The 21,250-nt window shown below is 52.5% G+C and overlaps 1 protein-coding gene across 5 annotated transcripts in view; it reads right to left on the bottom strand.

Moving 5' to 3' along the window:
• Positions 1–21,250, bottom strand: part of FMN1 (formin 1) — a 191,262-nt gene that overhangs the window by 122,857 nt on the left and 47,155 nt on the right. For 3 of the 5 annotated variants that reach the window (XM_068162902.1, XM_068162903.1, XM_068162905.1), the window contains 2 exons: positions 13,717–13,749; positions 3,668–3,729 (listed from right to left, as the gene is read on the bottom strand). In XM_068162902.1, the coding sequence (XP_068019003.1) occupies positions 3,668–3,729; positions 13,717–13,749 (95 nt within the window). The remainder of the gene's footprint in view (positions 1–3,667; positions 3,730–13,716; positions 13,750–21,250) is intronic. The other 2 variants (XM_068162904.1, XM_068162906.1) reach the window with 1 other exon arrangement.

The raw sequence follows: 21,250 nt of genomic DNA, 5'->3' as shown, positions 1-21,250 counted from the left end.
TGAACAAGAGCCATGGGATGGCCTGGGAGGCCTGCTGCCCCCTGGCTGATCCTGTGCCACTGTGATCCTGGGATTTCAAGTTGTCCAAATAAAAGTTCCCTCACCCACTGCTACCAAGGAGAGGATTCTTTTGCCAAGCACTCTGCCACATTTTGCTAAGCTTTCAGCACTTCACCAGTCCCTCCCACAGCCCAATTACACCTTTCCAACTGTAGCAAGAGAGCAGCTTTTGCCATGCTCAGGGTGAAGGAAGGAGCAATGGAAGCATTCACACAGGCTGTGAGGGAAAATCAACAGGGAAAGGTAGAGACAAAGGGCCAGGGAAGCAGCTGTGAAGCATGAGGGATGCAAAGGCAGGCTGGCACACAGGCAGTGACTTAATAGTTCACTCAGTAACTGAGAAGATGTTTCTGTGCCTTTGTGGTCTCATTACAGAGTAGAGATGAATCATTTTGACTTTCTCAGACCATTTGGACTGCTGCTGAGCCTTTCCCTTTCATGTTCCTTTCTCTTCCACACTCTTAAAACTTGTTTTCTGTCACTTTTAGCCACTGCTCTTCAATCTCTGCTTACAGATCACAGAAGCACAGAGTGTCAGGGCTTAGAAGGGACCTGGGAAGATCATCCAGCCCACCTCCCCTGCCAGAGCAGGATTACCTAGGGCAGGTCGCACAGGAACACACCCAGAGCCTCCAGAGAAGGAGACTCCACAGCCTCTCTGGGCAGCCTGCTCCAGGGCTCTGCCACCCTCAGCATACAGCAGTGTCTCCTTGTGTTGAGGTGGAGCCTCCTGTGTTCCAGCTTGTCCCTGCTGTTCCTTGTCCTGTCACTGGGCACCACCAAACAGAGCCTGGCACCTTCATCCTGACACCCACCCCCCAGATACTGATAGACATTGATCAGATCCCTCTCAGCCTTCCCTTCTCCAGACTAAACAGCCCCAGGGCTCTCAGTCTCTCTTCACAGCAAAGATATTCAAGTCCCCTAATCATCCTTGTAGCTTCCACTGGACTCTCCTCAGCAGATCTCTCAGGATGTGTTCCTGTGGGACCTGCCTGAGGAGATCCTGCTTTGGCAGATGTTGGACTTGATGATCTTGAAGGTATTTTCCAACCTGGTCTCTTCTAATTCTATTCTATTCTCTCTCTGCTGTCCCTTCCAACCCCTAGCATGCTGTGATGCTCTGGTTCTGTAATTTCAGGTCTACTTGCCTAACCTGCAACCTAAACCTAAGGCTGTGCCAGACCCAGGAAGAGCAGGCAGGATCCTGCTCACCATCACAGCTGCTCCCAGAGTGTACAAGCATGGAACTTGCAGCCACCTGGAGAACCTGTGAGGTGCTTTGAGACCTCCTGAAAGCCTCAGCTGACATCTAGTGGCAGCAGCAAGGAAAGGAACAAATCCACCAGTGGAGGTAAGAAACATTCCTATGTCTCAAAACTCTGTCATTCCAGAAGAGACTCCACAACCTCTCTGGGCAGCCTGCTCCAGGGCTCTGTCACCCTCACTGTCAAGAAGTTTCTCCTCATGTTGAGCTGAAACCTTCTGTGTTCAAGTTTGGACTCTCTCCAGCAGATCCCTGTCCCTCCTGAGCTGGGCAGCCCAGAGCTGGATGCAATATTCCAGGGGAGGTCTCAGCAGGGCAGAGCAGAGGGGGAGGAGAACCTCGCTGGCTCTGCTGGACACACTCCCCCCAGGTCCCCCCAGGACCCCCTTGGCCTTCTTGGCCCCCAGGGCACATTGCTGTCCCATGCAGAACTTGCTGCCCACCAGCACTCCCAGGTCTCTCTCCATGGAGCTGCTTCCCAGCAGGGCAGCCTCTCAGCTGTCCTGGTGCCTGCTGTGATTGCTGCCCAGATGCAGGACCCTGCCCTTGTCCTTGTTGAAATTCATGAGGTTCTCCTTCCCTCAGCCCTCACTGCATGGCAGCACAGCCTGAGGGCTGTCAGCCACTCCCAGTTTCCTATCCTCAGCAGACTTGCTGAGGGTGCTCTCAATCCCCTCCTCCAGGTCACTGATGAAGATACTGAACAAAACTGGGCCCCTGGGGAACAGCACTGGCCACAGGCCTTCGAGGTGCCTCTGCCACTGATCACAACCCTCTGAACTCTGCTGTCCAGCCAGCTGCTGTGACACCTTTTCATTCACACACCTACTAAAGCTGTGAAGTAGAGCTAACAACTTCTGATTCCTCAAAGCAGTAAGACCACACAGCAGCAGCTGGCTCCCAGATTCCATCCACTACAACAAATCCATCACATGCTACAGGAAGGTTTGACTTTCCCTTCACAAAATGGCTAACTTCAGTCTTGACCTTCTTTGGACATATTAGGAGGGTAGGAACCCAGCATTTCCAGCCCAACTGGTCTTCAGTCACTAATTTGGCTCTATATAGAGTTTTTCACATGGTGTTCCACACATTCCAGAGACATTAAGAGCTCCCAAAGAAGCAGACAAAGAAAAAGGGTGCATCTGTGATGGGGCACACTCTAGGACAAGGAATGCATTGTCAGGGTCACACAGGAAGAAGCCAGGAGCACTGCCCTGCTGGGCCAGCACTCAGAAGTCACAGCAGCATGTGATGCCCTCATTCATTGATCAGTACTGGCCACCACAAGCTGGCTGCAGTCTATTTCAGGAACCTGGGGGAACCCTGAGTGCTGGGAAGCAGCCACCAGGGCAACACTGCACAGCAGCTTAGGCACTGTGCATCTCTCATGAACCTGATGCCTTACACCAGCTTGGGCTGAGCTCCACAAACCAAGCAGCACAGAATCCACCAGGTTGAAAGAGACCTCCAAGACCATCAAGTCCAACCCTATCTACTCAACCAGACCATGGCACCAAGTGCCTCATCCAGTCCCTTATTAAACACCTCCAGGGACACTGACCCCACCACCTCCCTGGGCAGCACATCCCAAGGGCAATCTCTTTCTGGGAAGAACTTCTTGCTAAGATCAAGCCTAAACTTCCCCTGGCACAGCTTGAGACTGTGTCCTCTTGTTCTGGTGCTGCTTACCTGGGAGAAGAGACCAACCCCCACCTGGCTACAATCTCCCTTCAGGTAGTTGTAGAGAGCAAGAAGGTCTCCCCTGAGCCTCCTCTTCTCCAGGCTAAGCAACCCCAGCAGGCTCTTAAGGAAGGGGCATGCAGGCAGTGGTGAGCAGAAGCAACAAGGAAGAGAGAGTGGATGGATCCCTTCCCTCAGCAAACTTACTGAGGGTGCTCTCAATGCCCTTCCCCATGGCCCTGGCAAAGGTGTTTCTGCCATCAGACAGAAGTGCATCTCTGGATCACAACTATGTTCATCCTGAGCTGGCAGCTAGCTGAAAACCAGCCCCTTTTGGAAAGAAGCATAGCATCAGAGAACTGTCAGGGCTGGAAGGGAGCTCAAGGCTCAGCCAGCTCCAACCCCCTGCCATGGGCAGGGACACCTCACACTGCAGCAGGTTGCTCACAGCCACATCCAGCCTGGCTGCAAACACCTCCAGGCAGGAGGCTTCCACCACCTCCCTGGGCAGCCTGTGCCAGTGTTTACAAAACCCTCTCTTAAAGAAACTCCAAACACATTTGATGGAAAGCAGCTTTCATGTTTGAGTTACTTAAATGTTTAAACTGCTCCAGAGTCAGGGAAAGGAAGAAAAAAGAAATCATTCCAAGAGTTTACCTTTAATGTTTCAATTTCTTCTTTGTGTTCCCTCTTTAAGTGCAAAATGGCAGCTTGGTACTCTGTAAAGACAAGAACAGGACACTGCATTAGAGTAGGACAGGGAGGTGTCATCTGCAGCCCAGTGCTGCTGCTGGGCTCTTCTCACAGGTGATCAGTGATGGAACAAGGAATGGCCTCCAGCTACCACTGGGCAGGTTTAGACTGGACAGTAGGAAACATTTCTTCCCATCAAGAGTGGTCAGGGACTGGAATGTGCTGCCCAGGGAGGTGGCTGAGTCCCCAAGCCTGGCTGTGTTTCAGGGTGGTTTGGATGTGGTGCTTGGGGCTGTGGTTTAGGGGTGAGCCTTGCAGAGTAGGGCTCTGGGTTGGGCTGGGTGCTCCTGAGGCTCTCCTCCAACCTGAATGTCTCTGTGTGTTTCAGTCAGCACCACCAGGTCCGGAATGCAGGTGGGAGAGATCTTGGTGTACAATGAGATGGTATCACAGAGGTCAGAGGGGACCTCAAGGATCATCCAGCTCCAACCCCCCTGCCATGGACAGGAACACCTCATGTCCCTGAGATGCAAAAGAAAATCTGAGCACAGTTATTGTCCTTATTTCCAAGACCACTTGAGCAGATTTTCCTCTGAGAGCAGAAGGTAAAGGAAGGAGATCTTCCATGCTGAGAGGGAAAACTGGGGGAAAGATGTCAAGATGGCAACAATAAGAGGAAACTCCAGTTGTGCTTAGCTCTGCAGAGGGAGAACTGCCAGGGCATTACAAGGGGCCCATGCATGCACACTCAGCTGAAATCCACACCCACATGCATCAGGTACAAAGATTTAGACTGAACTGCAAGCACACCATCACTGCACACAGGCCAGCTGGATGAAGGAGCAACCACAGACACAGAAGGACACCTGGAAAGGGACCCAACAGCCAGAGACACAAAAGAACTCTTTGTCTTAATTCTGTCAGATGAAGATTAATTAGAGAGGCTAAGAGCCTTCACAGGGTACTGCACAGCTCCTCCCTTCAGCAAGAGCACACCACCACCCAGAGGTACCTGGTCTAGTCTATTCTCTTCTCAGAATTAAAAGCATGAAGCTTGAAAGTCAGAGAAGTTTAAGTCAGGAGTGAAAAAAGGAGGAGGCTGGCAGTGGGTCCCACAGGTTTAGGGATGGCTGGGTGTTCAGGTGTAGATTTACCCTGTGGGCCTCTAGACCATGGGTCTCCTACTGTGCTTTCCCTCAAGCCCCAGCATGGCTACATGTGGCCAAAGAAGCAGAAGACCTTTCCTTACAGCTGTGGAGTGACTTAAGCCATTGGCCTAGAGGCTGCAGCAAACCTGGACAGGCAACTGGAGCTCCCTCTCAGGTTATCAAACCCCCACTGCTACCTGCTTCTACCCCAGAACTAATCCCTAAGTGCATTTCCAGCTCCCTGGCTTGGTTCTGCTGCTTCAGCTGATCAAAAGAGAATAGAAACAGCTCCTAATTTAAACAAGGGACAGACAACAATCCCAAGCCTTCAGCTTTCACTGCCTGTGTCCTTCCCTAACAGAGGGAAGAGGAGAAGAAAGACAACCTGGTCATCCCCTTGAAACCTGCAGGATGTGGAAGACTGCAATGCAAAGCTGCCTTTTTTCAGCTGCAGGTGAAGCTGTCCAGATGCAAGCAGCTCTTTTGACAGCCAAACTTAAAAGGGACAGACACCTCAGCAGGCACAACTTCAGTGATCCCAACTAGGATAGGAGTAACATCTAAATCCCTACACCCTCTCTGAGGAGCCCTTACTTAGAACATTCCAGCAAGGGAAGACTGCAGCACTGCTCTGCTGCAGTCACAACTGCTTAGGTCTAGGAACTTCCTGACTTTCTGCTCAGTTCCTTTGACTTCTTGATATTAGAATCATAGAATGGTCTGGGTTGGAAGAGACCTCCAAAGCTCCTCCAGTCCAACCCCTCTGCACTCAGCAGGGACATCCTCCACTGGAGCAGGTTGCTCAGAGCCCTGTCCAGCCTCACCTGGAATAGCTCCAGGGATGGAGCCTCAGCTCTCTCCCTGGGCAACCTGTTGCAGTGTTCCAGCAGCCTCCTGCTGCAGAACTTGTTCCTCACATCCAATCTCAATCTGCTCTGCTCTCATTTCAAACCATTGTCCCTGCTCCTGTCCCTGCAGGCCTTTGGGAGCAGTCCCTCTGCAGCCTGCTTGGAGCCCCTCAGGCACTGGCAGGCTGCTGTTAGGTCTGCCTGGAGCCTTCTCTTCTGCAGGCTGAACACCCCCAGCTCCCTCAGCCTGGCCTTGTGTTCCAGGCCCCTGATCATCTTCTTGCCCCTCCTCTGGACCCTCTCCATCAAGTCCACATCCTTCCTCTGCTGAGGTCAAATTCACCCAGGCAGGACTTAACAAAGCAGCAGCCTGAGGTCCCCAGGAACAGCTGTGACCCTGCTGGCACCTCAGCTGGCTCAGCACTGCCTCAGTTTGCAGGGCATGAACCTTACCAAGCTCCTGCCCTGCTGTTCTGCTCTTTAAGGTCACATGGCAAGTGAAGCACACAACAGGCTTTGGAAATGCTGCTAACAATTAGCTCTCAGTGTGGCCAGCAGGAGCAGAGAGATCTGCAGCTCTCTCCTAACAAAGATCTGCTTTCTGCTTGGGCCTGCCCCATGCTTAACATTCCTGGGGATTTGGGCAAAAGAGGCACAGGTCACTCCTGCTGATACAGACTTTCACTGGCACCAAAGGCAGATCCCTCACCATCCCCAGTCTCTGCTACTTGATTTCCCATCTCAGTGGTGCCACCAAGTCCAGCTGGAGAGCTGTGACTAGTGGAGACCCCCAGGGATCAGTGCTGCATCCAGTCCTGCCCAACACCTTCATCAATGGCATTGATGAGGGGATGGACAGACAGACAGACAGAGTCTGCTCAGCAAGTTTGCTGATGATACCAAGCTGGGAGGCTTGGCTGAGACAGCTAAGGGCTGTGAGGCCATACAGAGACCTGGACAGAGTGAGAGCTGGGCAGAGAGGAACCTGCTGAGGTTCACCAAGGCTGAGAGCAGAGTCCTGCCCCTGGAAGCAATAATAACCTGCAGCAGGACAGGCTGGGAGGGGAGCTGCTGGAGAGCAGCCCTGGGGAGAAGCACCTGGGAGTGCTGGTGGAGAACAAGTTCTGCATGGGACAGCAATGTGCCCTGGGGGCCAAGAAGGCCAAGGGGGTCCTGGGGGGCATTCAGAGGAGTGTGGCCAGCAGAGCCAGGGAGGTTCTCCTCCCCCTCTGCTCTGCCCTGATGAGACCTCACCTGGAATACTGCATCCAGCTCTGGGCTGCCCAGTTCAGGAGGGACAGGGATCTGCTGGAGAGAGGCCAAGGGAGGGCTGCAAGGCTGCTGAAGGGACTGCAGCACTGCCTGGGGAGGAGAGGCTGAGAGCCCTGGGGCTGTTCAGGCTGGAGAGGAGAAGGCTGAGAGGGATCTGATCAATGGCTATCAATAGCTGAGGGCTGGGGGTCAGGAGGCAGGGGACAGGGACAGGCTCTGCTCAGCTGCACCCTGGATAGGACAAGGAGCAATGGATGGAAACACCAGCACAGGAGGTTCCAGCTCAGCATGAGGAGGAACTTCCTCACTGTAAAGGTCCCAGAGCCCTGGAGCAGGCTGCCCAGAGAGGTTGTGGAGTCTCCTTCTCTGAAGCCTTTCCAGCCCCATCTGGATGTGTTCTGTGTGACCTGTGCTGGATTCTCTGCTCCTGCTCTGGCAGGGGCTTGGACTGGAAGATCTCCAGAGGTCCCTTCCAACCCCTAACATCCTCTGATCCTGTGAACACAAATGTTTGTATCAAGAGAATGCTGGAGGGACTCCCATGGATGAAACCTAACCCAGCATGAAAGGCTAGAGCTGTAAAGAGGGCAGGGAGGTGATTTTTGAGGCAGGTATTTAGCAAGATGCCATCTCCTTAAACCCTTCAGCTTGGCAGATGGCTTTCATTACTTTTCAGAGCTGTTAGGTTCTGGAGATTGCTTTGATTATTTTCCTTCTGAAGCAGAGGTAAGGTAGAGTGTAGGAGCTCCTTTATGCTTTATTTACTCCTCCAAAGCATGCTTTGAAAGTACCAGATGGCAGGAACTCATCAAGCTAATTCATTACTCCAAGCATTGCTACTGCATGAAAGCAAGGGCAGCACAAGCTGATAGACTGTAATGTACTTAACAGATTGACTCCTGTGCTATAAAGGGACATCACAGAGCCAGAGCATGGCTTGGGTTGGAGTCGCTTGCCAGCTGATTTGCATCTGATCTGCTTCATAAAGCCCTCCAGAGCAACCTCTGCAGCAGGGACAGCTGACACATTCATGCCCCACAGCCCCTGTCTGGCAGGCTGCTTGGGAGCCCAGGCAAGTCCAGCAGGATGCTTGCACAGCCAACCTTCCATCACCCAGCATAATGACAGGCTTTGGAGGCTCAGAAAACACAGCTCTGCTGGCATCACCCAAAGCAGGGAGGGTGCTGGCATGTCTTGTGTGACAAAATTACACACTCACAGAACTGTCAAGGTTGGAAGGGACCTCAAGGCTCAGCCAGTTCCAACCCCCTGCCATGGCCAGGGACACCTCACACCACAGCAGGTTGCTCACAGCCACATCCAGCCTGGCTGCAAACACCTCCAGGCAGGAGGCTTCCACCACCTCCCTGGGCAACCTGTGCCAGGCTCTCACCACCCTCATGGGGAAGAATCATAGAATCCAGCAGGTGGGAAGAGACCTCCAAGACCTCATCAAGTCCAACCCATCTACTCAACCAGACCATGGCACCAAGTGCCTCATCCAGCCCCTTCTTAAACACCTCCAGGGGCACTGACCCCACCACCTCCCTGGGCAGCACATCCCAAGGCCAATGTGTCTGTGAAGAACTTCTTTCAAAGATCAAGCCTAAACTTCCCCCTGCACAGCTTGAGCCTGTGTCCTCTTGTTCTGCTGCTGGCTGCCTGGGAGAACTTCTTGAAGATGAGCTTGGATCTCTAAAGCAGGCTGTAGAGAAGGCAGAGGCAGACTCCTTTCAGTGGTCCCCAGTGACAGAACCAGCCTGAGCCCACCCTGAAGCACAGAGGAGTTTGGCTAAGCACCAGGAAACACTGGCACATGTTCCCAAGGAAGGATGGGGAGGGTGGAGCTCACAGCATGATGGAATGCAGAGATTGCTCTGCAGGGCTTTATGGAACAGAGGAGATACACAATCAGATGGGAAGTGCTCCTGCCCTGAAAATGACCACAAGCAAATGAGGATCCCAGCAATGAGAACACAAAACTGCTGGTCCTGCATGTAAGGCAAGCAAGCAGAAAAGCAAACCATGCCCTGGGCAGCAGCAGCTCCCAAGAGCTCCAACTCCACTTTAACTTCCCACTTGTAACTCACTGCTTTTGTCCTTTGTTTGGAGGGTACTCCATCCCAAGGAAGGAAAAGGAAGAAGGGGAAAAAGTCACCAGTGATGGGAGTTGTGGCCCATGCAGGCATGCCTTTTACTCATGCAGCTTGATGCTTGATCCAGTCACTCACTCCAGCCCCCTGCAGCTCCAGCAGACACTGATAGAACAGGATGATCTCTAAGGCAGTGAGAGCCAGCAAATCTCATCTTGCTGCTCTCCACCACTACCTGAAAGGAGGCTGCAGTGGGGCTGGTGGTGTCTCCTCTCCCAAGTAACCAGTGACAGGGTGAGAGGAGTGGGCTGGAGTGGTGCCAGGGGAGGTTTAGATTAGATGCCAGGAAAAAATTCTTTGCTGAGAGTGATGAAGCACTGGAAGAAGCTGCCCAGGGAGGTGGCAGTCACCATCCCTGCAGCTGCTCAAGAAGCTGCAGATGTGGCACTTGATGCTTTTAAAAGTCTTTTCCAACCTTAATGGTTCTGTGATCATAAAGTCCTAAATAAATGGAGGTACTTGTTACACCTGCAGGTGGTTAGCAATGCATTTTAGAACATCCAGCCTGGCCTGCAGCACCCCCAGGCAGGAGGCAGCCACAGCCTCCCTGGGCAGCCTGGGCCAGAGTCTCAGCAGCCTCCTGCTGAAGAACTTCTTCCTCAGCTCCAGTCTGACCCTGCTCTGCCTCAGCTTCAAACCATTCCCCCTTGGCCTGTCTCTAGACCCCCTGATGGAAAGTCCCTCTGCAGCCTTCCTGCAGGATCCCTTCAGCTCCTGGCAGCAGCTCTGAGGTTCCCCCCAGAGTCTTCTCTTTCTTCTCCAGACTGAACACCCCCAGCTCCCTTAGCCAGAGCTGCTCCAGCCCTTGGATCATCTCTGTGGCCTCCCCTGGACTCTCTCCAGCAGCTCTGTGTCCTCCTTATGATGAATTAAACAAAACCACCTTACTGTTCCATGTCACCTGTGCCTAACTCACAGAGGTTTGGGGGCACACCTCAAAGTCTGTGTTTGTTCCTCATTTTACAGGCCCCTGAAGAGGTAAACTGAGAAGCCCCTCCATGCAGAGTGGTGACTGTGAAGTGAAAGTAACTCAGTTTCTTAGGGAACAAAATGATATTCCCTGGCTGAGACAAGCCAGAAGCCTATTGAGACGAGCTGGAAGCCTATTCCACCTCTCTCAGTGGACAAAGAGCAGGTGATGTGAAAAATTAAAGCCAGCAAGAGGGTAAATCGTACTTTTCCAGTACACTCCAGCAACCTGATTTGCAATTCAGGAGCTTTCTAAGCCAGAGGGGCTGCCTGCATAGTTAATAGCTTGCAAGTGGATTCCTCTCCCATGAATGTGCATTGCTGGCTTCCAAGCTTCTGCAGGCAGCCAGTGTCCTGCAGGACAGCATGAACTGCAACTGCCCCTAACAATTACCTTGTTCCATGCTGAGAGCAGCACACAACAGAAAGAAAGCTGGGGAGGGACTTGTGAGGGTGTCAGGGAGTGATAGGTCTGGGAGGGATGGAGCAAAACTAGAAGTGGGAGATTCAGTTTGGCTGTGAGGAAGAAGTTGTTGCCCATGAGGGTGGTGAGAGCCTGGCACAGGCTGCCCAGGGAGGTGGTGGAAGCCTCCTGCCTGGAGGTGTTTGCAGCCAGGCTGGATGTGGCTGTGAGCAACCTGCTGTAGTGTGAGGTGTCCCTGCCCATGGCAGGGGGGTTGGGGCTGGCTGATCCTTGAGGTCCCTTCCAGCCCTGACAATTCTGTGGTTCTATGCTAAGTAATAGGTTGCAAAAGGGAAATGAGATTGTGTCTTAAGTAAATGCCCACAGCACAGAGGAAGCAACTCTGGGTCTCCTGCCATTGCAGCAAGCATGGCCTGTAAATGGATAAGAGAATTATTGTGGAAGCACAATGGAACAGCTGAAGAAGGAAAACCCAACAATTGAAAATGGGTGAATAATGAAGATGGACAAGAGGTGAACAAAGGCCTCACACTGCTCTAAGAAGGCAGAAATGGAATCTGTCACAGAATCACAGACAGCAACTGTGTGAAGACAACAGCATCATGGATTGTGAAACAGAGGACAAAGGCCTGAATGCTTTCATACATCACATCTGCTGCAGCACAGAGGGCACAGATGCACTGAAGAACCTTAGGGGCACACAGGTATGGCAGCAGAAGGTTTTATGCAGGATGAGAGGATGTTAGGGGTTGGAAGAGACCTCTGAAAATCATTGAGTCCAAGCCCCCTGCCAGAGCAGGAGCATAGAACCCAGCACAGGGCACACAGAACACATCCAGATGGGGCTGGAAAGGCTCCAGAGCAGGAGACTGCACAACCTCTCTGGGCAGCCTGCTCCAGGGCTCTGGGACCCTCCCAGGGAAGAAGTTCCTCCTCATGTTGAGCTGGAACCTCCTGTGCTGCAGTTTCCATCCACTGCCCCTTGTCCTATCCAGGGTGCAGCTGAGCAGAGCCTGTCCCTGTCCCCCCCTCCTGACCTCCAGCCCTCAGCTATTGATAGCCATTTATTCTCTTCAACAGCAACTTCAAACCAGAAGCACCTGGAGCCCAAAGAGCTGGCAGATACCACATCTCACACATGGGACACAGGTGAGACAACACAGATTGCTGAGCCCAGTGTAAGGCAGACAGGGAGCACCCCCAATTCAACAGCTACTGTCTCTTACAGCTATGAGGTTTAAACTCAACACAACAGATTCTGGAGCAAAGGAAGGTGTATGCACTCCCCTGGACTGATTCTTACAGCACTCTGTGGTTTAAAATGTTGGCCCACAAGTGCAACCTGGCAAATCCAACACACCACATGGCATTGCCCAAACCTACCCTCAACAACCACAAAACTCAAGTGACTAAGGCAGCAGCCTGCTCTCAGATTGCCAGCCCCATGGTTTGTTTCTAAGTCTTGTAATGTAATCCCATGGAATCCTCACCAACAACATCTCATGGAATGGCTCAGGCTGAAGGGAGCTCAGAGCTCATCTGGCTCCAACCTCCCCATCATGCCCAGGGACACCTCTCAGCTAGACTCAGCTGCTCAAGGCCTCATCCAGCCTGGCCTGCAGCACCCCCAGGCAGGAGGCAGCCACAGCCTCCCTGGGCAGCCTGGGCCAGAGTCTCAGCAGCCTCCTGCTGAACAACTTCTTCCTCAGCTCCAGTCTGACCCTGCTCTGCCTCAAACCATGCCCCCCTGTCCTGCCTCCAGCCACCCTGATGAACACATCCAGCATTCCTAACCCAACTACAACAAAAGCATCCCCAAAAGAGGAAGACAAATCTGAATCCTTGGAAAGCTTGACCTCAGCAGATTGCTACACTGCAATTGTTTGAGAAGTGTGAGAACAGGAAAGTGCTTCATGAATAACCAGATGATGATCAGCCACACTCAGGCTAATGACAGGTTCTGCTCTTACAGAAATAAAGGAGAGAGGCCAGAGATACTGAGGGAATGTGTTACAATGAAAGGAAGCTTCTTGATCTACAGAAAGGGTGTTTTGATCACTAGGGAGTTCATATTCATCATTACAGACTCTCTTTAGGAAGCTTTTATTCAAATAGTTCTCCTGGACAAGAAGGCAGGCTGCAATTTCAGACTAGCACAACATCACAGCAGGGCTCAGGCTGGAAGGGAGCTCAGAGCTCAGCTGTCCCAACCTCCCCTCCATGCCCAGGGACACCTCTCAGCTACACTCAGCTGCTCAAGGCCTCATCCAGCCTGGCCTGAAACACCCCCAGGCAGGAGGCAGCCACAGCCTCCCTGGGCAGCCTGGGCCAGAGTCTCAGCAGCCTCCTGCTGAAGAACTTCTTCCTCAGCTCCAGTCTGAAGTCCTTCAGGTACATTATGGATTCTGTAGACTCAACATCAAACCAGAGCATCACATTTACAAGAAGTACAGAGGGTCACTACCTTCAGCAGGCCAGAATGAAACCTGTCAGTCTTCAGCCAAAATACCACCAACCCTCCCCACAACCTCAGCTGTCACAAATATTGATAGGCATTGATCAGATCCCTCTCAGCCTTCTCTTCTCCAGGCTAAACAGCCCCAGGGCTCTCAGTCTCTCCTCACATGGGAGATGCTCAAGTCCCCTGAGCATCCTCCTGGCTCTCCCTTGGCCTCTCTCCAGCAAGTCTCTGTCTCTCTTGATTGCAGCTGTGGTCTCAGCAGGGCAGAGCAGAGGGGGAGCAGAACCTCCCCAGCCCTGCTGGCCACACTTTTCTTGCTGCCCCCCAGGACACCCTCTTGGCCCCCAGGGCACACTGCTGTCCCATGCAGGACTTGCTGCCCACCAGCACTCCAAGGTCTTTCTCCCTGGAGCTGCTTCCCATCAGGGCAGCCTCTGACCTGTCCTGGTGCCTGCTGTGATTGCTGCCCAGATGCAGGACCCTGCCCTTGTCCTCAATGACCTTCTTCAGTGCAATCAGCCATGGAAACTGAAGTCACACAAGCCAGAATCCTGACCATTCCTCCTCTGCACTACAGACCTTCTGCAGTCTCTGGTGACTTTTCAGTCCTCAATAGTGCTGGGTGCTGCAGACCCTGCCTGCCCTGTGCTGACTCCATCACCCACAGGGAAACGCTGCCCTCACAGTAACAAGAGTAGCAGGGACCAGACACAGACAACATGACACCGTTCCACCCACCTGGTGCTCCCTCCTCGTCGAGCTTTAGGTGAGCTGGAGACAAAAGCAGAAGTGAGAGCAGACTGAAGCTTCACAGAGGGAGTGTGTAGACTTACCCTTGCATCCCCGGAGGGACTCCTGCCAGACTCCCTGCTGCTTCCTTCGGTCATTGCCTTGAACACCCACCTCAGTCAGCATTTCCAGCTCCCCCTCCCATCGCTGTGCCTCACCAAACAGTGACCAACGCTTTCTGAATTGCTCCTAGGAATTAGCACTGTCCAGCAGACCAACTCCAAACCACAGAGCAAGTGTTCAAACACACTACTGCCACAAGGACACAAATAAACGACTGCCCCCCAGGCACTCCTCCATGGAGCACCGGCCACACGCTGCAGCACTTCCCATGGAAATGATCCTGCAGGAAGCTCTCAGCAGTAAAATCCCTCAGAGGTGCCCTGACTGCAGAGCAGCAGGGAACATGCTCAGGGAAATCTCTGCCCTGACACTGAGCAAGCTGCACTCTTCCTCACCATTTCCAGAAGAGAAGGTACAGAGCATCCCCTGGTCAGCCTGGTGGCCTGAAAATTTAGTGTAGTATCATAGTATCAGTCAGGGTTGGAAGGGACCACAAGGATCAGCCAGTCCCAACCCCCCTGCCATGGGCAGGGACACCCCACACTGGATCAGCCTGGCCACAGCCTCAGCCAGCCTGGTCCAGGGCCCCAACCACCTCCCTGCACAACCCATTCCAGGGCTTCACCACTCTCATGGGGAAGAACTTCCTCCTCACCTCCAGCCTGAATCTCCCCACCTCCAGCTTCATTCCATTCCCTCCAGTCCTATCACTACCTGAGATCCTGAGCAGTCCCTCCCCAGCCTTCCTGTAGCCCCCTGCAGATACTGGAAGGCCACAATGAGGTCACCTCAGAGCCTTCTCTTCTGCAGACTGAACAGCCCCAACTCCTTCAGTCTGTCCTCACAGCAGAGCAGCTCCAGCCCTCTGCTCATCCTCCTGGCCCTGCTCTGGACACCTTCCAGCACCTCCAGATCCCTCTTGTCATAGGGGCTCCAGCACAGGAGGCAGTACTCCAGGTGGGGTCTCAGCAGAGCTGAGCAGAGGGGGAACTTAGAGCTTTGGGAATGCTGCATGGCAAGGATCACCAGGTTCCAAATGGCAACCTCCATTCTCCACAACTGCTGCAAAAAGCAAGTAAACACAGAATCACAGAGGGTTAGGGGCTGGAAGGGACCTCCAGAGATCATCCAGTCCAAGCCCCCTGCCAGGGCAGGGCACACAGAACACATCCAGGTGAGGTTGGAAAGGCTCCAGAGCAGGAGACTCCACAGCCTCTCTGGGCAGCCTGCTCCAGGCTCTGCCACCCTCACAGGGAAAAAGTTTTCCCTCCTGTTCCCCTGGCACCTCCTCTGCTCCAGCTTGCCCCCAGTGCCCCTTGTGCTGTGCTTGGACATCCCTGAGCAGAGCCTGGCTCCAGCCCTGGTTGGACTCGATGATCCCCGAGGTCCTTTCCAACCTAAGTGATACTGTGATACTGTGATCTTGATCCCCAGCACTGAGGGCAGCCCTCAGGCTGCTCTGCTCCCAGCCCCAGCTCCCTCAGCTGTGCTCCCAGGGAGATGTTCCACTGCCTGCAGCAGCTCTGGGGCTCTGTGCTGGACTCTCCCAAGCAGCTCCCCGAGGTCCTTCCTGAGCTGAGGGGTCCAGAACCAGACAGCATTATTCCATCCTTGTTCAAAACTGTGCTGTGCAATGATTACCTTTACTTCTTTGATAATAAATCATCTTTGACAATAAAACCACTTCCCTCTTGGGATAATTTAAACTAAAAACTCATGGAAACCTTTCCCACAGAAAACTCCCTGAATGAGTTACTCCTTCAACTTTGCATTGGCACTTTAGGAACCTTCTCTGCCATGACCTCAAAGCTTCGAGTAGCAGCTTTGAAGACCCGTGTCCTACATAGCCACTTCTGTAAAAAGCCTTCCTTAGTACATTCAGAAACATGCCAAACCATCCTAACACAATTCAGAAGTTATCAGGGAACAAAGGCAGGCAAACCCGAGTGCAATCTGACTCTCCTGAGCTCTGCCACACCTTGCAGCATCAAGGAAGTCATTAGCTTTTAATTAAGCCCATTCGTTTAAATTGTAAGGGGTTCTTAATCTTCTCTCCCTGCTTGGTGGCCCTCAGACAAATCATGTTCAGTATTCCCTTTCACTGATTTCTCTTCCCGCCTCCATTATCCCCCCGCCACCCCCTGTAGTTCTCGGCCGTGGCCGCCAGGTGGCAGCAGGGACGCCCCGAGCCAGGGCTGCAGCCTTGGGATGGTTTCTGTTTCCTGTGACCTTGCAGGGGCTCCCTCAGCCCTGCAGTCCTAAACAGCAGCACACCTTCTGCCTTTTCTTCCAACAAGCATAGCCGTGAGCAACGCTCATAGCATCACAGGATCACCAAGGCTGGAGAAGACCTTTAAGATCATCCAGCCCAGCCCTAACCCAACCGCCATGGCCACTAAACCATGTCGTGAAGCACCACATCTGCAGCTTCTTCAACACCTCCAGGGATGGTGACTCCACCACCTCCCTGGGCAACCTCTTCCAACCCCTCACCACTCTCTCACTAAAGAAGCTTTTCCCAATCTCCAACCTAACCCCCCTCCCTGGCACAACTCCAACCCATTTCTTCTCCTCCTATCACTGGTTACTTGTGAGAAGAGACCAACCCCAGCCTCACTCCAACCTCCTTTCAGGTAGTTGCAGAGAGCAACAAGATCTCCCCCTCAGTCATCTCTTCTACAGACTAACCAACCCCAGCTCCCTCACCTTCTCCTTGTATGATGCCCTCCAAACCCCTCACAAGGGGGAATGGTTTGAAACTGAGGAAGAGGAGGGTTAGAGTGGAGCTGAGGAAGAAGTTCTTCACCATGAGGGTGGTGAGAGACTGGAACAGGCTGCCCAGGGAGGTGGTGGAAGCCTCATCCCTGGAGGTTTTGAAGGCCAGGCTGGATGTGGCTCTGCTGTAGTGCGAGGGGCTTGGAACTGGATGATCCTTGCAGTCCCATCCAACCCTGACAACTCTGTGCCCCTGTGTAATTTAATCCTGAGTGCACAGGAGGGCTGGAATGTTCTATCGCACAGCCTCAGGCACAGTCACCATACTGGTGAGAGTGATTATTTTTGCAGACTTAAGTTTAGGAAGTCAGGATTCTTGTCCATTCTGCATCTCTGTCTCGTCCTAGTAGCCCACAGACAGAAAGGGAATCGACTTTGCCCTGAAAAGAGGTCAGGATACTTACCCATATTTTACAAATGGGCAAAGTGGAAAGGCCTCCCAGCTCCCTGGAACACATTGCAGAAAGCAGCAAAAGGGCTGGAAGTGGAGCTCAAGCATCTCAGGAAGCCACTTTCAGCATTAAAAAGCTGCCTATCTTTCTGTTCTCATCCCAAGAGATCATCCCAATGTGCACAACACCATCAGCTCAGGTGGGGAGAGGAAGGCAAAGGACATTTCTGATGCTTGCTTGTAAGGCTTTTAAGAAGTATTCCCAAAGGGACTCTTGGCAGAGAGGGCTGCAAGGTACCTGGCAAAGAGGCTGCTGTGCTGATCAGCCCTTGCACAACTCTGCTGAGCAGCACAGAAGGGTTTTGGTTGGAGTAGTCTTTCCCCTCATCCAGTCCAACCACTCCCTAGCTCTGCCAGGGCTGGTGCTAAACCACGGCCCTCAGCACTGCATCTCTGCCTCTTCAACACCTTTGGGGATGGGATTCAGCCACCTCCCTGAGCAGCCTGTGCCAGTGCTTGAGAACCCTTCTGGGGAAGAAGTTTCTTCTAATGTCCAACCTAAAGCTGCCCTGGTGCAACTTGAGACCATTTCCCCTCTGCAGAGATTTCCAGGCCAGACTATGCTCCGGGCAACCTGACCTAGCAGAGGATGCCCCTGCTTACTGCAGAGGGGTTGGACTGGATGACCTTTGGAGGTGCCTTCCAACCCAGACCATTCTATGATTCAATTACCTGCCCTAGCCATGAAATTGCAGCTTTAGTTGGTGTGAGTAAGGGGAGAAAGCATCCAGTTGCTGTAGAGGGATATAGCACAGCTCCTCAAGTCAGGCTCTCAAGCCAGGGCAGTGTCTCTGCTAGAATATGAAGCACTGACATCCCAGGGACAGAGGCCTGCCCTGCTGCACAACAAATGCAGGGAAATAATTGGCAAAACCTGTCTGCAGCCCACCTGCACTCTGAGGCCACAGCAAATGGAGCAGTGCCCATCACAGCACACAAACTCTGCCTTCAAGCAGAGACTAACACCCTGCTTGCTGTGGTCCTGCTTTAGCTAATTCATTGTAAGAGAATTGGTAATAGAATCCCAGAAACTAAACCCCCAGTACCACACTGAAGCCAACTAAACTGCAATTACCCAAAGAAAGGAAAAAAAGAAGTTCAATTGCATTTTTGATTGGAAGTTGAAACCAACTCTTAGCAGCTATGGTTACCAGAGCAGCTTCCAGGCCACTCACAACACCAAGCAGCCTGCTCTGTTCTACAGACAAACACAAACTGTTCAAGGCCACAAAGGAAGTTTATGTTAAAGAAAGATAAGAAATCCTGCTCTTATCTCTCATCTTTTGGTTCAGACCATTATGCCTCTCTCTCTCTCACACACACACACAAGCTGCTTGTTTTCTGCATTTCCATCATAGAATGCTTCAGGTTGGAAGGGAGCTCAGAGCTCATCGGGCTCCAACCTCCCCACCCAGGGACACCTCTCAGCTAGACTCATAGTATCATAGTATCAGTCAGGGTTGGAAGGGACCACAAGGATCAGCTAGTTCCAACCCTCCTGCCATGGGCAGGGACACCCCACACTAGAGCAGGCTGGCCAGAGCCTCATCCAGCCTGGGCTTAAACACCTCCAGGCAGGAGGCAGCCACAGCCTCCCTGGGCAGCCTGGGCCAGAGTCTCAGCAGCCTCCTGCTGAACAACTTCTTCCTCAGCTCCAGTCTGACCCTGCTCTGCCTCAGCTTCAAACCATTCCCCCTTGGCCTGTCTCTAGACCCCCTGATGGAAAGTCCCTCTGCAGCCTTCCTGCAGGATCCCTTCAGCTCCTGGCAGCAGCTCTGAGGTCCCCCTGGAGCCTTCTCCTCTCCAGGCTGCACACCCCCATATGTGGGTTCTGTGTGATCTGGTATCACCAGTGAGCTCACTCTGTACAGACCTGACTTTGCCTCCTCTAAACCATCTACCCTGCCATCACATTTAATGTTTACAAAACAGGATTAACCTCTCTAAACAGAAACTGACCCTTGCAATGAAAACACAACAGAAACGTAGGAGCAGAGAAAGGTCTTTGGTTACACACTGAGGATTTCCAGGGAATAAACCTACAGCCCCAAATTAAAATAGCCTTTTGGTGGTGTTCCAGGGTGTAAATGGTGTAATGCACTGCAGGCCTGCTGGACTGCAGCTAGCTTAGACTGGCACACTTCAAAGAAGCTGCAGTCCCTCCAGAGCCATGCAGGCAGCTTGTGCTAATTACACTGACAGCTGACAACAGTCGCTTGCCCAATGGAAACACAGCAATTAAAGGATAAGGAAAGCATAAGACATGCCAAAATACCATCCTGATACCATCCCTTTAATTCAAAGAGTCCAACTTGAGACTCAGGTGCTGGGGGTGACACTGCTGTGACTACACAAGGCATCATCCAAGGCCAGAGAAAGACCTGTTGGAGTCTCACATTTGTTCACCAGCTTCTTTCAGGTCCAATATCCTCCCTAGGCCTAGCCAGCCTCACACACGTGGTCCTTGTTATGGTCCTTGTTATGGCCATTTGCTTTTTCAGTTGGTTTCCCACACATCAAGCCAGACTGCAAGCCTCAGGAGGGAGTGAGCTTCTCCTCCAAGCTGCTGTGAGTCACTGTGATGTCTGCTGCGTAGGCCACATTAAGCCTGAATTTCTTGCTTCCAGCAGGCAACAAGGGACAAGGAGGAAAAACATGGCAAGGAGGTGGGAAAAGATCAAAAAGGCAGGAATGCTCTCCCTCAACATCCCAACCTTCCTGTCATAGCTGCCACAGTGCACAGGGATGAAGGAAGCAAATCAAAGACTTGGCTGCAGACTTGTAAGGGAGATTACAGGGCTCCAGCTTCCAGGCGTGCAGGGGGACTGCAAAGACTAAAACATGAAGGAAAAAACCAACCCAACTCTCTGCTGCCTCACCAAATCCACACAGATTCCTCTACCCTCTCAGAAGGGCAAAGGCTGTGAGCCATGGATTCATCCTTGGATGTGATCACACCTGGGATGGGCTCATTCTGTTTAAGCCTAAAGTAAAGCTGTGCTTAATTAACACTCACCTAATAATCCAGTCAAACATAACCCTTAGCCTGGCAGTTAAAACACTCACTGCACCACTCTTCAGGTCACAGAGAACCCCATGGAACAGCAGGGGAGGAAGACTAAACCCACACACATCATGCCACACACCATTTGTGGATTCTATTCTGAAAGCAAGAATTTTGTATCTGATCTCAGCTGCCAGGACATAACATTAGGAGAAGAAACAGGGATTCAGCTTGAGACTGGCTGGGACCATGCAGTTTCATAGAATCACAGAGCTGTCAGGGCTGGAAGGGACCTCAAGGATCAGCCAGTCCCAACCCCCTGCCATGGGCAGGGACACCTCACACCACAGCAGGTTGCTCACAGCCACCTCCAGCCTGGCTGCAAACACCTCCAGGCAGGAGGCTTCCACCACCTCCCTGGGCAACCTGTGCCAGGCTCTCATCAGCCTCCTGGGGAACAACTTCTTCCTCACAGCCAATCTCAATCTCCCCACTTCTAGTTTTGCTCCATTCCCCCCAGTCCTATCACTCCCTGACACCCTCAAAAGTCCCTCCCCAGCTTTCTTGTAGCCCCCTTCAGATACTGGAAGCCCTTCAAGCTGTCCCTCTTTGTGGACAAGAAGTTCCCAAAGTACTGGTGACTGGAACTTTGGGTGGGAAGGGGCATGAGGGGGAAATGCCAGTGTGCACAGGCACTCTGCAGGTACCAAGCACTGTGAGAGGGAAGATGCTGAGTTTGGAAGTGAGTGATACCGAGTTTGGAAGTGAGTGATGCTGAGTTTGGAAGTGAGTGATACCGAGTTTGGAAGTGAGTGATGCCGAGTTGCCACTTCCATGTTCACCAATAAAATCAACAGTGAATGCAAAACCAACACTGCATGCAAAGCCTGGGTTTTGACTGCATCACCACTACTGTTGAACAGAAGCATCCTTCACTTGCAGCAGTCTGCAGGAATGCATTCCCCTGCTAGCCCTTTAAAAGTGTCACCTAGCACTGAGGCAAGCAGCTGTAAGTGATCCCTCCATTTCCAACTGCTGGCAGTGTCCTTGCTGCCACAGCTGCTTTCTGGGCCCCCATGAATAGCTGAGAGAAACACAACCCTGCTCATCCCCCAGGTACACCTACAGCCCTGCTGCACTTCCAGCATCTGCTGTCAATGAAGCCTTTGTCTGTTTCCTTCCAAAGCAGA

Source organism: Melanerpes formicivorus, unplaced genomic scaffold (assembly GCF_026170545.1).
Source record: "Melanerpes formicivorus ecotype bairdi unplaced genomic scaffold, bMelFor1.0.p_v2 SCAF_68, whole genome shotgun sequence".
Taxonomy (NCBI): Eukaryota; Metazoa; Chordata; class Aves; order Piciformes; family Picidae; genus Melanerpes; species Melanerpes formicivorus.
This window is presented reverse-complemented; position numbering and strand designations above follow the sequence as displayed.